Source organism: Balearica regulorum, chromosome Z (assembly GCF_011004875.1).
Source record: "Balearica regulorum gibbericeps isolate bBalReg1 chromosome Z, bBalReg1.pri, whole genome shotgun sequence".
NCBI lineage: Eukaryota > Metazoa > Chordata > Aves > Gruiformes > Gruidae > Balearica > Balearica regulorum.
Window position 1 is genome coordinate 16,741,822 of NC_046220.1, and position 13,726 is coordinate 16,755,547.

Sequence of the window (13,726 nt, forward strand, 5' to 3'; positions counted from 1 at the left end):
TGATGATGTGGTTGAAAGCCTCTGGGTGAGGATTAGGGGGTGGAAAACAAAGGAGATGGAGTAGTGGGTGTCTACTACCGATTGCCCAGCCAGGATGATAGCACTGATGAGTTATTTTACAGGTAATCAGGAGAAATCTCTGCATCAGTAGTCCTTGTCCTTACAGGAGATTTCAACTTCCCAGACATCAACTGGGAATACCATATTGCTGTGGCGAGCACGTCTGGGAAATTCTTGAAGTTTGTGAAAGGTAACTTCTTGTCACAAGTACTCAGTGAGCCGGCTAGGAAAGATGCCCTCCTAGACTTGTTGTTTGTGAATTGAGAAGGATTATGTCAGGAGAAGTTTAGACTGGGCATGAGGAAGCATTTCTTTACTGAGAGAATAGTCAAACACTGGAACAGGCTTCCTAGAGAGCTGGTCGATGCCCCAAGCCTGTCAGTGTTGAAAAGGCATTTGGACAATGCCCTTAATTACATGCTTTAACTTTTGCTCAGCCCTGAATTGGTCAGGCAGTTGGACTAGATGATCGTTGATAGGTCCCTTCCAATTGAAATATTCTTTTCTATTCTAGTCACTTTCAGGTACTTATCACCTTTTTTGCTACTGAGCCAACATTTTAATGAAGTTGTTATAAATGCCAAGATCTCTTTTCCCAAGCTTAACAGTCCATACAGAAAAAAGCCTCATGTTTTTAATGTAATGACAGAGATCTTCCTGTCCATTGCTGTAGTTAAGTCTCATTTGCAATTTTATGGGCCAGCAATCTGGTACTAGGAAGTTCCATACTTCTTCAAAGAGCCCTGATCTTTGTAACTCTGAACAATCTTGCCTTACAAGCCAGCTCAATGTGTATTTGCACCCTTTACCAACTCACTTACTACAATCCTGACCAGCATGTGTCCAACTGTCCCCCTGTGGAATCCCACCATGACTTCCTGCCTTTCTGAAGGTCAACCATTTCAGCCTTGCTTCATTTCCAATCTTTTAACCAATTATACATAGACTCATAGAATGGTTTGAGTTGGAAGCGACCTCAAAGACCATCCAGTTCCAACCCCCCTGCCATGGGCAGGGACACCCTCCACTAGACCACGTTGCCCAAAGCCCCATCCAACCTGACCTTGAACACTTCCAGGGATGGGGCATCCACAACCTCTCTGGGCAACCTGTGCCAGTGCCTCACCACCCTCACAGTAAAGAGTTTCTCCCTAACATCTAATCTAAATCCATCCTCTTTTTGTTTAAACCCATTACTCCCTTGTCCTGTCACTCCATGCCCTTGTAAACAGTCCCTCACCATCTTTCCTGTAGGCCCCTTTAGGCACTGGAAGGCCGCAATTAGGTCTCCTTGGAGCTTTCTCTTTTCCAGGCTGAACAACCCCAACTCTCTCAGCCTGTCCTCATAGGAGAGGTGCTGCAGCCCTCCGATCATCTTCACAGCCCTCCTCTGGACTGACTCCAACAGCTCCATGTTCTTCTTGTACTGGGGCCCCCAGAGCTGGATGCAGCACTCCAGGTGGGGTCTCACAAGAGCAGAGCAGAGGGGCAGAGTCACCTCCCTTGACCTGCTGGTCACCCTTACTTTTGATGCAGTCCAGGATACGGTTGGCTTTCTAGGCTGCAAGCACGTATTGCTGGGTCATGTTGAGGTTTTCATCAACCAACACCCCCAAGTCCTTCTCCTCAGGGCTGCTCTCAATCCATTCTCCACCCAGCCTGTAGTTGTGCTTGGATTGTGCCAACCCACGTGCACAACCTCGCACTTGGCCTTGCTGAACATCCACAGAAGGACCTTCCCTAATGTCCTAGGATTGCCTAATTCTCTAAAAGCTTTTGGAAAAGAACTCTGGAAATTCAAGTAAATGTTTTGAGAAGATGTAGGAATTTAGCTTTCTCTTGACTTGCCATATCTGAATCACCATCTCCTGAATCAGGCACAGAGGTCAAGTAACTGAGGAAAACTCAGCACGGGCAAAGAAAAAGTCTTTTAAACATACATACCACTCAGGAAGGTTTATAATTAGACTGCAAAAGGAACCACAAGACATGTTGCCAGTACCAAAAGTAAATGTATTATTACTTTTGGATTATTTGTGACTTCAAAAAAAAAAAAAAAAAAAGAACAAGAACTTGTTTGTTTACAAGTCTGCATCTCTCTCTCGTATCTCTGCTGTAACGTTCTCTCTCCCTCAGAGGTTCAGCTGCCTGCATCCCAAGGATTCAAGGCTCAGCCCAAACACAGCACAGCTACATAACTTTGGCTCAGAATTCTGAAAAAATTGCTAAGTTGTGAGAAAGACTTGTGAGAAAAATCTGTAGAAAGGTAAGAAATGAGACAGGGGTAGAATGGCTAAAATGGCAATCACTAACTGCTCAAAGATGCGTGACAAAGTAATTAATCAAACTCAGAGGTATAAGATTCTGATAGAAAAAAAAGAAGGTGGGAGGGTCACCACCAGTTATCGCTTTTTTCAAAGCACTAGTCTTGCTGGAGATGGAAGCAGACAATTCAGCAACACTGCAGATCTGACTGACAGAGCTGTTGAAGTAGATTCTTCTGACTGAAGCCTGTCTGGATAGCAAAGACTTTTTGGGTGTTCTTTAAGGCTGGTGAGCATATTTATTCTCAGCCCAATTGCTCACTAAGGCTTGGCTATAATCTGTGACTGCTAGCCACGACATAATTACTTTGTACTTTTGCATTTAGCTGTGCAAAATATGTTGCTACAAGCAAGATGTTTACGCAAGCTAACCTAAAGCAGTAAGGTAACAGATCGATGGAAAACAGAGTCAGCCTCAATCCTTTGTAACTTAGAGTGATTTTTGGAGACTTCTGCTTACTAGACAGGAAAAGGTGGTTGTAATCTAAACACAGAAATGCTAATTTTCCCAGAAGTAAAAAATGAAATACCTTCTTTTCAGAGAAAAGTTTAGGTATGTGAGTTATTCAGAAGTAACACTGTCCACAGCAGAGTTCTCAAATGATGAGCTGGGAAATGATGAAAGCATATTATAAGGTTTGTAACTAAGCTACTGATCAGTATGCATTCAATACGAGTATGTGTTGTCTCTTGAAGAAGGTACTGAAACACCAAGCATTTTTTCTGTGCTTCTGAGGCTGGCAGACACTCCCAGTCTAAGTATCCAACAATGCAGAAATAATTATAAATTAGTCACAGAAGCATCTTTACTGGTACTGTACTGAATAGTACAATCTGCCTTCTGGCATTTCAAATGATCTACAGAGCTGTACACCTGCAGATGACTTGTTTCAATCAGGAATAAACACCAGTTATATTTAAGAGATGTATGGTAGCACTCATATAAGAAGGTCTGGGTCCCAGTTCAAATTCCTCCCTGCCAAAGCAATGACTATGGTTTACATAAGTCAGCAAACTCAGATGGGCTTTACAGGTTTACTTACAGTTCTCTACAATAAGACTGACTGTGCCAAGACAACTTGATAGTTCTGATTGCTGTTGTAACGTGCCTGCTGTATTAAAGTGTTTCCACAGATTTAATGACTGCTTATTTACCCTAAAATTTGCTTGCTAGAAAGAAGACACAGACTCAACAGATAACAAGCAAAAGGACAATGAACACAGACTGAAGATCCTGGAGTAACAGTAACATTTTTTCTGGAACATTAGCCAAGAAAAAGACTAAAATTTACTGCATGAATTAAGTAACTCAAAGCATTACAGCTTGCTCTATGGATAACTCAGGAACTGATCATCAACCATCAAAACAAATTACTGCTGTCTGCATACATTACTGATGTCTGTAGTAAGATGTCACAAATGCGTTTTATATATGTGTTAGAATACCATACACACATGCAAATGTTGTTATTCCTGAAAAGCAATTATTTTGTCTCAGTGAAACCTTTTTTGGCATTTAAAGTTATTACAGGAAAAAACACTTCACAGTATGTACATGTAAAGTCACTTCCAGTAGACAGATTCTCATTACTTCAATACTTTTCTGGTGCCACAGTTTGACAGATGCTGATGAAGTTGAAAGTGTTCATTGATATGACTGGCCTGTTAAAGTAAAGCTAACCAAAGCCTTGATTTAAAGTTGCATTATATCCTAAATGAACCATGAGTGCAGAAGAAGAGATAAAAGCATAGCAATTGAAGACTTTTAGAATCATATACTGGTTTGAGTTGGAAGCGATCTCAAAGACCATCTCGTTCCAACCCCCCTGCCATGGGCAGGGACACCCTCCACTAGACCACGTTGCCCAAAGCCCCATCCAACCTGACCTTGAACACTTCCAGGGAGGGGCCATCCACAACCTCTCTGGGCAACCCGTGCCAGTGCCTCACCACCCTCACAGTAAAGAATTTCTCCCTAACATCTAATCTAAATCCATCCTCTTTTTGTTTAAACCCATTACTCCCTTGTCCTGTCACTCCATGCCCTTGTAAACAGTCCCTCACCATCTTTCCTGTAGGCCCCTTCAGGTACTGGCAGGGAATTAGGTCTCCCCATAGCCTTCTCTTCTCCAGGCTGAACAAGCCCAACGCTCTCAGCCTGTCCTCATAGGAGAGGTGCTCCAGCCCTCTGATCATCTTCATGGCAAATAGACACTCAAATCTGTAGGATACTGGCATCTTCCACAAAAATGACATTCAATACTTACTGTGCACACATGAGGCCAGTTCTCAAGCTGATGCAGCACTGCTGTGCTAAGTTCCTCCCAGTACATTTCCCGGTAGATCTGTGGCATCTTTGACACCCAGACACCACTGCTACACTTGTTCAGAATCTCCTTGATGCGACTTTGAACTTCATTGACATGAGAAGCAGAAGGGCCAGAGGCAACGGTATGTGTCTCTGCAACGGATGTGTTCAAGTTATCTGTTAAAATAAAAAAATACAGCCTTGAAATAAATCTGGTCTTATCAGCAGAGACACAGATGATTACCTACCTACTTAAAAATTAAGCATGGAAGCTGCCAGCATAACACCAACTCCTCTCCTGCACAGCGTGGATGTTTCAGTCACTTTCTATTGGAAAAAGCCATGGAAACCTCACACATTTAGTAATTGACCTGAAGCTGAATTTTAGTCACTGTAGTCATTTTCATAAGAAGTTGCTAAATGTTTCTTCTGAAAGAATCCTGGAAGAGGTTACAGAACCCTCAGGCACGCTGTTCCTCATAGGCTGCGCCGAGGCAGTGTCCCAAGAAGGACACAAGATCATTTCTTTATGAGTACAAACACCACAAAAAAGATACAGCAAAACATCCAAGGACGTTCTTCTAAATTCAGACAGATGTACAAAATAGACCAATGATTTGCTGAACCCAGCACCCATCCTTTCTGTGCTACTGCATCCAAGGAAGCCCTCCAGTGGAGCAGGGAAAGAGAAAGCAACTGTCCAGCTACTTCGGACAGTTTCATACAATGTGTGTAGGAGCAAAATAGTCATTATTCCAGCTGGAGGTTCACATCACTAGCTTGCCTGCTCCCTCATCTCTATTCATCTCCTCCCTTTGGAGAGGTGTATTTGATACCAGACCTGAAGCTTCACAAATCAGCCTGAGAGGCTTCAAAGAAAGCAACCATCATTTGGTTGGTGTATCACTGCACAACTGCTGGGAGCCAGGCATGCAGAAGGGTATTTTCCAGACAGCTAAGTTAGTGTGCTGCTTACTCCTGAAAGCCAGGATTTCACTCTCCTGGCAGTGAAGTTAAGCATACTCCTCCTGTTTCCAAGCTACTCACACTAGCTCTGTGATTGCCTTTGACACTTACTACACAAGGATTTTCCTAGAAGGCAGAGAGGCAGACAAGTAAACACACACACTTCCCCAGCACCATGAAATCAAAGTGAGAAGGTTTGCTCACAGAACATGGTTTCTCACCCAAACCTGTCTTCTTTCAACAAGTACTAGGACAGATTTTTCTTAAGACGACATCCATTCTAATGAGAGTAGTCAGCAAAAATTTTCTTAATGGGTAAACATACCATTTGAATCTATGGAAGAGCTTCTGGACAGGTGAACTTGCAACTCCTTTTGAAACCGTGGTGGGACAGTTAGTCTCTTTTCAGACCTAAAATTGAAAAGAAAATTGCTTTAAATTATTCTCCTGGCTCTGAATAGCATTCCATTTGCTTACAAGACCTCTATGTAAAATAAAATGTATTTCACATACTTCTAGCAGGCTGCCTGCACAAGATCCGTACTCACAATGTCCTGGCTTGGAAGGCAATTGTATCAGCAGCAATAAGACAGATCAACAGGTGGTTTCTAGTTTTTTTCTTATTATCCCAGTTATTGTGAGAAACAAAAGACATATAAAATATATTAGCAAAAGGAAAGCTCCTAGGCCTAATAATACAGTTGATGGTCTTACATCTGATACATCCAGCCTCACTATTTGGTCTTTTATCTGGATGGCATCTCTATCTTGCTGTTGAACATGATTATGCTCACCTTCTAGGTAGCTATATCAGAGTCTCCTGAAAGTACTTGGCTTCAGAAGTCAGGGGAACACCTAAAGCTACACAGGAACTCAAGGTCTTTTTCTGGACACTGTTGTTATACTGTTTAACAGATTCTTCTCTGAAGCGCTCTCCCACAGAAAGGGCATGCTTGCAGGTGTTCTTCTGAGATCCCTCAGCCTTCAGCAGCTCTCCCTCAGCAGATCCCTCAGCAGCTTATACTGAGAGCACATGCAGCACAATGCGCTCCTGACAGTGAAGAGGTCACAGCAGTTGTAGCCCACTAAGACTGTTCTGGAAACAATCAACTGTGAAATAATTATATACACTGCAAGCAAAAGGGAACAAGAGTTGGGAAAAAAAACAAAACCAAACCAGAGTTCAAAGACTAGGATCAAGCACCAAAGACACAAGCCCAAGGAAGAATTGCAGTGGAAAAGTCAGGGTGGCAAATGCACCAAAACAACTCTCCACAGAAGCATGGCAGGTTGCTGTTGAACACCAGGTATCTCCAGACCACAGCAGTCACCACACATGCACTGAGCAGGCTCTGCAGATGGCCTCTGCTGAAGGGGTCAGTAAGGAGACTGGCCACCTCTGGAGTTCGGGGACAACTCTGGAGGAAACCACAAACTTCACCAGCCACAGAAACACCAAGGGGGATCTTTCCAGCTTCACTTGGGCTCTCAGAAGGTAGGATGGGGTCAAGTATGATGCTGAGGAGCAACAGGAGTTGAAACCAGCACAGTATTAAGGTAGCCTTATGTGCCTTCACACTGACCTTTAATCAGAGCAGATCCACAAATCAGAAAGAGGCATCCCACGTTCACACCTCTCCTAAGCAGCATCTTACAAGATTTAACATGATCTTGTCTCCCTCACTTTTTTGCTGTCCCTGTTAAGATGAAACTACTGCTTCTCCATCAGCTATGGGGTGTCACTTGTACCAAAAATCCTACTTCTGGTCTGGATCATGTCCCACAGCATTAACAGTGAGGACAGCCACTGCCCAGCATAGCATTATCCAAAACAGGAGAGACACGTCCAGAAGTGCTGAGCAGATCACCTACAAGCACATTTGTGAAACACAAGTGGGACAAGACTCAAAAAGTACAAAGGCAAAGTCACCGACACAAAACCCAAACACACATGCATACTTTGCACTTGTTTGGTATCTGAAAAGACTCTTCCAACACTCCACCTGCATCACAGGAAAACCCCTACCTTCTGGGCACAGCTCAGATGCCCACACAAAACAGCAGCACAGTCTTTTCTTAGAAGGTCTGCTGTAACTGGTCATGAAGACCCTACAGGAAACCCAGGATCCCACCTCTCTATACATATGTTTACCAGTGTGGACAACTCCAAGCTGAACAGATACCCAAGGCAAAAAAGTCCCCTTAAGGGAAGCACACTCAAAGAGACTACCACCATTGCTAGGCAGCAAGTAAAACAATCCCATGAGCTAGCCGCACAGGTAATGGAGACCATCCTGCTACTGCTGCCTCCCTGTAGGAATCCATAGCTGAGTTCTAGTCCTCAGTGCTATACACCATTGCTACCACCTTAAGACACACATCAGGGAACACAGATGACATGAGTGCAGGGTAAGCCAGCAACAACTGCAGCAAGGTATCACTGAGGAAGAGGGCAGGTGTCCCCCTCTCAAGCCATGCCATCTGCAACACCTTTGAAAGGAAACTGGAACAGAGGACTGATGATTCCCTTATGTTGCATGTGAAAGCAAATTGGATTTGGGATCCTCTCAGTATTAAGAGACTTTATGTTGTATCTTCCTGTGCTTCCTGCTGTGCTTTAACAACTTCCAATGGAACAAAGTGGTGCTAACATCAGCTTTGGGCCCAGTTATCATCAGTTTCGAGCCCTACAATCAGGCAAGGATCCTGTGATGCGTGGCTTGCTCACACAGACCATGGTGGTCTTATCTCTCCAGAGACGGGATGGAACACAGCCAGACACGGGCAGGACCAACACACTTCTCCTCACCATGCAGGTATGAACAACTCAGCTGCCTGCAAGGCCTCATGTTCCTCAGCTGCTAGGAACTGCTCCCAGCAAGAGGTGTGCTAGCTACACCAGCAGTAAGAGAACACATGAGCAGCCCAGCACTTCACAAATGCCTGACCAGCTACGCAGTCCTGCCAGGCCCCCATGCGTAGCTGTAGATGAGCAGCTGGTTACGTTTCACTCCTGCACACCACTGTTTCAGAGTGAAGGGAAGGCATGCCCTTCCCTGTCTATCACCTTACCTTGGTAAGGCCCATGCTGTTTGGCTTTTTGACAGTGCTATCGCTTCCCAGCTTCAAGGATCTCTGCAGTTAGCCTTATGAGCAAGGTCTCTCCCACCTTCTGCTGGTTTGCAGGTTCACAGCAACATGCTCACAATATGAACTTACCAAGTGATTGCGGCTCTAAAGACAGCCTTCTCAGACCCTTGCAGCAGGGTCTGCAAGAAGGCCTGGGAAGGCAGCAGGAAACAACCTGGTACAACTGCAGCTACCTTCAGCATCTCCCCCTTGTAATCTGGGTGTAACAGAGTGGGGAGGAGAAACAGAGTGGGCAGGAGCAACAGCCTATTCCCCTTCCACCCAAGATTGTGCAGAGGCAAGCCCCGGAAGCTGTGATGAAAATCTCTCAGGAAAACACTGCAGAGCACTAGAGAGGTGAGACACAGACTTTGGCAGCCACAAGGGAACTGCCATTTGCAGCGTCACTGTGAGGCTTCACTACATGATGCTGGGTGGAGTACCAAGACCAGTCAGTACACAGACACAGCCTGTCACTAGGAGGACATCCTGCCAAGGCAAGTAACACAGATCTGCCATAGCAGGACAGAAGCTCAAGAAAGAAAGAGAAATCAAAGACCCTTAAATTGCAACCCTGAGAGCATGGATATGCTTTACTACCACTTCGGTAAATGGAGGGGCAGGGCAAGCGTCAGAAAACACACCCAGAGAAACTGCACGCAAAAAGCACCTCACCTCAGACTGGGAAATAGGGCAGAGACAACCTCTGTCACCTTCAGGACTTCTCTCAGTCAACCTGTGCTGTGAATGCTCAGCCGCTCTCGCAGACAAGGGCTGGCACTGCTACTGGAACAGCACCCCTGAGTCTGTGCTGGCTACCTACGAGGCTGGTGTGAGCTCAGGATTTCTGGGAATGCTGCTCACACTTCCGCTCATTTGCACACTGTTTTGAGGTCAGGACCTCCTGACTCAAAGCGGCTTTCCCTCCTGCAACTTACAAAGCATAAGCAACTACAGCAGCTCTGGGGGGACAAAAAAATGTCCATCAGCAAGGATATCAGCCATGGATCTTGCCAGTCTTGCTTCAAATTAGCCAATTTGAAACCAATTAATCCAGTCACATGGGCCACTACACAACCTTGCATTAAAACAGAATATGATCCTCTTCTCCATGAATGCTCCCTCTAGTATGTCCCCAATCTAACAGGACAGCACTGGAACCTCTCACAACAGCACACAATGTCTTCTCCACCAGAACTACCTGGGCCATGGCACAATTTGCCTGTAGCCTCTCCTCCTGAGTGGGGCAGGAAAAAACATCAGAAACAAAGGCAGCAGAACACCATTACCTGAAAGGAGCTCAGGGGAACCTGCCAGAGAATAACAAAGATGACAACAGAAGATGAAGCATGCTCCATTAGAAGAGCCAGAATAGGTCTGAAATCTACCTTATTGTAGCCAAGAACCACGCAGCTGCTCTCACATTCCACCCCCCACACCCTGGCAGGATAGGGGAGAGAATCGGAAGAGTGAAAGTGAGAGAACCTCTGATTTGAGATAAAGACGGTTTAGTAAGTAAAGCAAAAGCCGTGCACACAAGCAAAGCAAAACAAGGAATTTGTTCACCACTGCATATCAGCAGGCAAGTGTTCAGCCATCTCCAGGAAAGCAGGGCTCAATCACATGTAATGCTTATTTGGGAACACAAACGCCATCACGCCAAATGTCCCTCCCCTTCCTCCTTCTTCCACAGCCCCTTATATACTGAGCATGATGCCATATGGTATGGAAAATCCCTGTGGTCAGTTGGGGTCAGCTGTCCCAGCTGTGTCCCCTCCTAACTCCTTGTGCACCCCCAGCCCACTCACTGGTGGGGTGGTGTGAGAAGCAGAAAAGGCCTTGGCTCTGTAAGCACTGCTCAACAATAACAAAAACAGCTCTGTATTATCAACGCTGTTCTCAGCACAAATCCAAAACATAGTGTCATATTAGCTTCTATGAAGAAAATTTACTCTATCCCAGCCAAAACCAGCACAATTACAAATCTTCAAGTACTACGAAAGAAGTCATGATGTTAAGAGCTGTGGGACAGAGCAAGAGGCCCATCTCGAGTCTCCCCGCTCCTGCTGGGACCCCATCCTCATTCCCCTCACTCGCCACAGGCAGCACGTCTCTCTCCCCTGGCTTCTACCTCCAAACCCTCCACTCCTCATGCAGCCACTGCCAGCTTCTCCAGCTTCCTCGCTGCTCCTCCCACTGCTCTCCTCTCAACCACCTCACAGCCTCTGGCTCCGGCCGCCACCACCACCCCCCGCCTCTCTACTCCTCCAAATTTCTGCCTGGCACGTCCAAACAGCTGCTGCTACTGCCACAGCCCAACTGCCCATGGACACAAGGAGCGTCTTTGGCCCTCAAGAGGAGCCCTGCTCCAGAGCAAAGCCCCAGCAGATCCCCCTGGCAGCCCCCGCCAAGGCTGCCTCATCCTCCCCGGGGCACCTGCCCACTCCACCAGCACCAGCACGCCAGGGAACTCCCCAAAAAGCACGACCAGCACAGCACTGCCATAGCAAAGGGCCCTTTGCGGAGCAACACAGAGGTTACGAGGCAGTGCTATCAGCTGTCAGGAAAACGCTATGCTCTCAGGCACTTCAGCTCTCGGCTGAAGCAGCTGCTGCTCTCACGAGTGCTCTGAGCGCATCCTCATCTCCCCCACCGGCACCCAGACCTCTGATGTACACAGGACTCATGCAGGCGGCTGGGGCAGGATGCGCCTGCTCTTCCTGTGGGTCTTCCAGAAAAAGCAGGCACCACGGCAGGATTAAGCTGTCACTCTGCTCCGTGCCGCTTCACAGCTCCGCCGCCCTGGAAGCGGCACACCGCTGCCGTTTCCATTCAATGCAAGGCTGACTTCTAACCCATCCCGGCGACCTGCAGAGGATTACCACCACAATCACAGCTCCAGCAGACTTAGCGCAGCCACAATGAGGAACAATAAACGCTTTCTCGCCACCATCAGCTGATGGCCCAGGGCGGCTGAAAACAACACAGAAAGAGAAGTGATGGGGCAGCAGTTGGGTAAGCCACCTGGATTACAGAGGCTCAAAGGGGGCTGGAAACCAGCATGTACCGCTAAGCCAGCAAAACCGCAGCTCCAGCCCTCATCTCAGTTCACCCAAACACGGCCGGGCAGCTGCTGGGTCCGAGCACGCCGAGAAGGGCAACAAACACCAACGCTGCAATGGAGAACTCGGGCAAGACGTAAACAGCAGCCACCTGGAGAAAACCATGACCCTCAACACGCAACGTCGTCTGTCACCTACGCACAACCCTCCTTCTGCTTTCTATCGCGCTGGCCACAACAGCTCCCTCCCGGGCCTGGGAAACGGCCACATCCCCACACACCCTTGGGGTGACACCAGATCTGGCCACATTTCTCCCCGGAAGACACGGCAGCAGGCCAAGAGCACGGGGTAGCTACGGCAGCACCCAACAAGGCAAAGGGTCACCTGTCTCCCTCCTGGGTACTGGCCCACATTCAAACTTCACCTTCTGCAAGGGCGTGAGCCTGGATTCCCACGTCCCAAAACGCACTGCTACCGTGGCAGCATCCAAGGGTCCAACACGCTTCCGTTCACCTTGCTCACACACACGTGCGCACACTGACCTGTTGACCACAGTGACGTGCCTCTGCATGGGCAGTTCTTTAGATGGTCCACTCCCGGCGGCTGGAGGCAAGGCAGACCGGGCACTCTCCATAGTGGGTTTCACCACTCCACACGCCACTCCTCTGCCTCGTGGCGGCCGAGGAACAGGCCTCTTGCTGCCTTCTTCTGGCCTGCTCAAAGATCTGGGCTGTCGCAAAGTGCCTTTGGGCTTTCCTAAAGAGTTTGCAGATGGAGCCGTGAGTAGCGCTCTCCTCCACCCAACCCAAAGAGACTTCACGCACAGCAAATCACTCCCTCCAGGGAGTCCAGATTTTTCCAAGAGGCAGTTAAGAAGGATGCTCTCAATCACAGTCGTGAGTCTCTGCTTCAGCATCGTGGCTCGCACCCAACGACTCACAAACCACGATCTCCACCACCGCGCCGCAGCTGGGAAAGAGACAGGACACCCATCTCCCCTTACGCTCTCAGAAAAGCCACGTGCCTGTGAGGTGCCGCAACAGGTCACCTCTCCGGTGGAACCCATGGTCAGGCTGCCCTTTACCACCCAATGGCAGCAGCAGCAGCAGCTCCCATGGGTGGGCCACACGCAGCCTAACTCCACCTCCACAGCCACCTCCTGCACCGTCGCCCAGAGGGTTTCTGCTTCTCTACCCTGGCTTGTGGCCCTCCTCCGCCCAAACTGCCACCACACGGCACAGGTTACCAAATCACACCAAATGTAGCAGAGGAACATGCCGCACTGGCCCTCAGGCCACAACAGCATAAACAAGTTCGTGGTCACTCGTCGTTTCCTTGCTGGCCCACCAACTGCGGCGGGCTCAAACGCTTCCGAGGAGTATTGCTGTGCAAGGTAGCGAACCAATGTACGTAGCAGTCCTTGTCATTTCACTGCGATATGAGTTGCCAGTTCAGCTTCCCAACCAGAGGGTACATTGGTGGTGTGGTCACAGGAGAGCAAGAAGCAGTAAACCCTTCGTTACAGACAAGAACAGGGGAATACAAACAAACTGTGAGACCCACCGTTGCTCCAAGCTGCCAATTCGCAAGCAGATGAACCTTGCCTGGGCCTGATCCTGGGGTACCCCACTGACATCAACACAACATCAGCATGGCACCATGGCACAGCTGACCCACAGGCTCTCTGGACAGACACTGCTGCAGCAGCTTATGCAAAAGGCACAGGGTTACAAAAGGCAGTTCCTGGGCATCAGCAACGTCGTGGCACCAGGGCACTTGCTCCAGCAACAGCAGCTGCTGAAACAGCCACAGATGCTACTGCAGGGGCTTCTTCTCACTGTGAGGACACGGCGCATCCCTGCCACTCCACGAGGGCT

The 13,726-nt window shown here is 47.9% G+C and overlaps 1 protein-coding gene across 8 annotated transcripts in view; it reads right to left on the reverse strand.

Annotated features, from left to right (window-relative positions):
- TDRD7 (tudor domain containing 7) overlaps positions 1 to 13,726 on the reverse strand; it is a 52,166-nt gene that overhangs the window by 26,361 nt on the left and 12,079 nt on the right. For 7 of the 8 annotated variants that reach the window (XM_075739914.1, XM_075739911.1, XM_075739915.1 and 4 more), the window contains exons 4-6: positions 12,392 to 12,605; positions 5,984 to 6,069; positions 4,652 to 4,869 (exon numbers count right to left, since the gene is read on the reverse strand). In XM_075739914.1, the coding sequence (XP_075596029.1) occupies positions 4,652 to 4,869; positions 5,984 to 6,069; positions 12,392 to 12,605 (518 nt within the window). The remainder of the gene's footprint in view (positions 1 to 4,651; positions 4,870 to 5,983; positions 6,070 to 12,391; positions 12,606 to 13,726) is intronic. The other variant, XM_075739916.1, reaches the window with a different exon arrangement.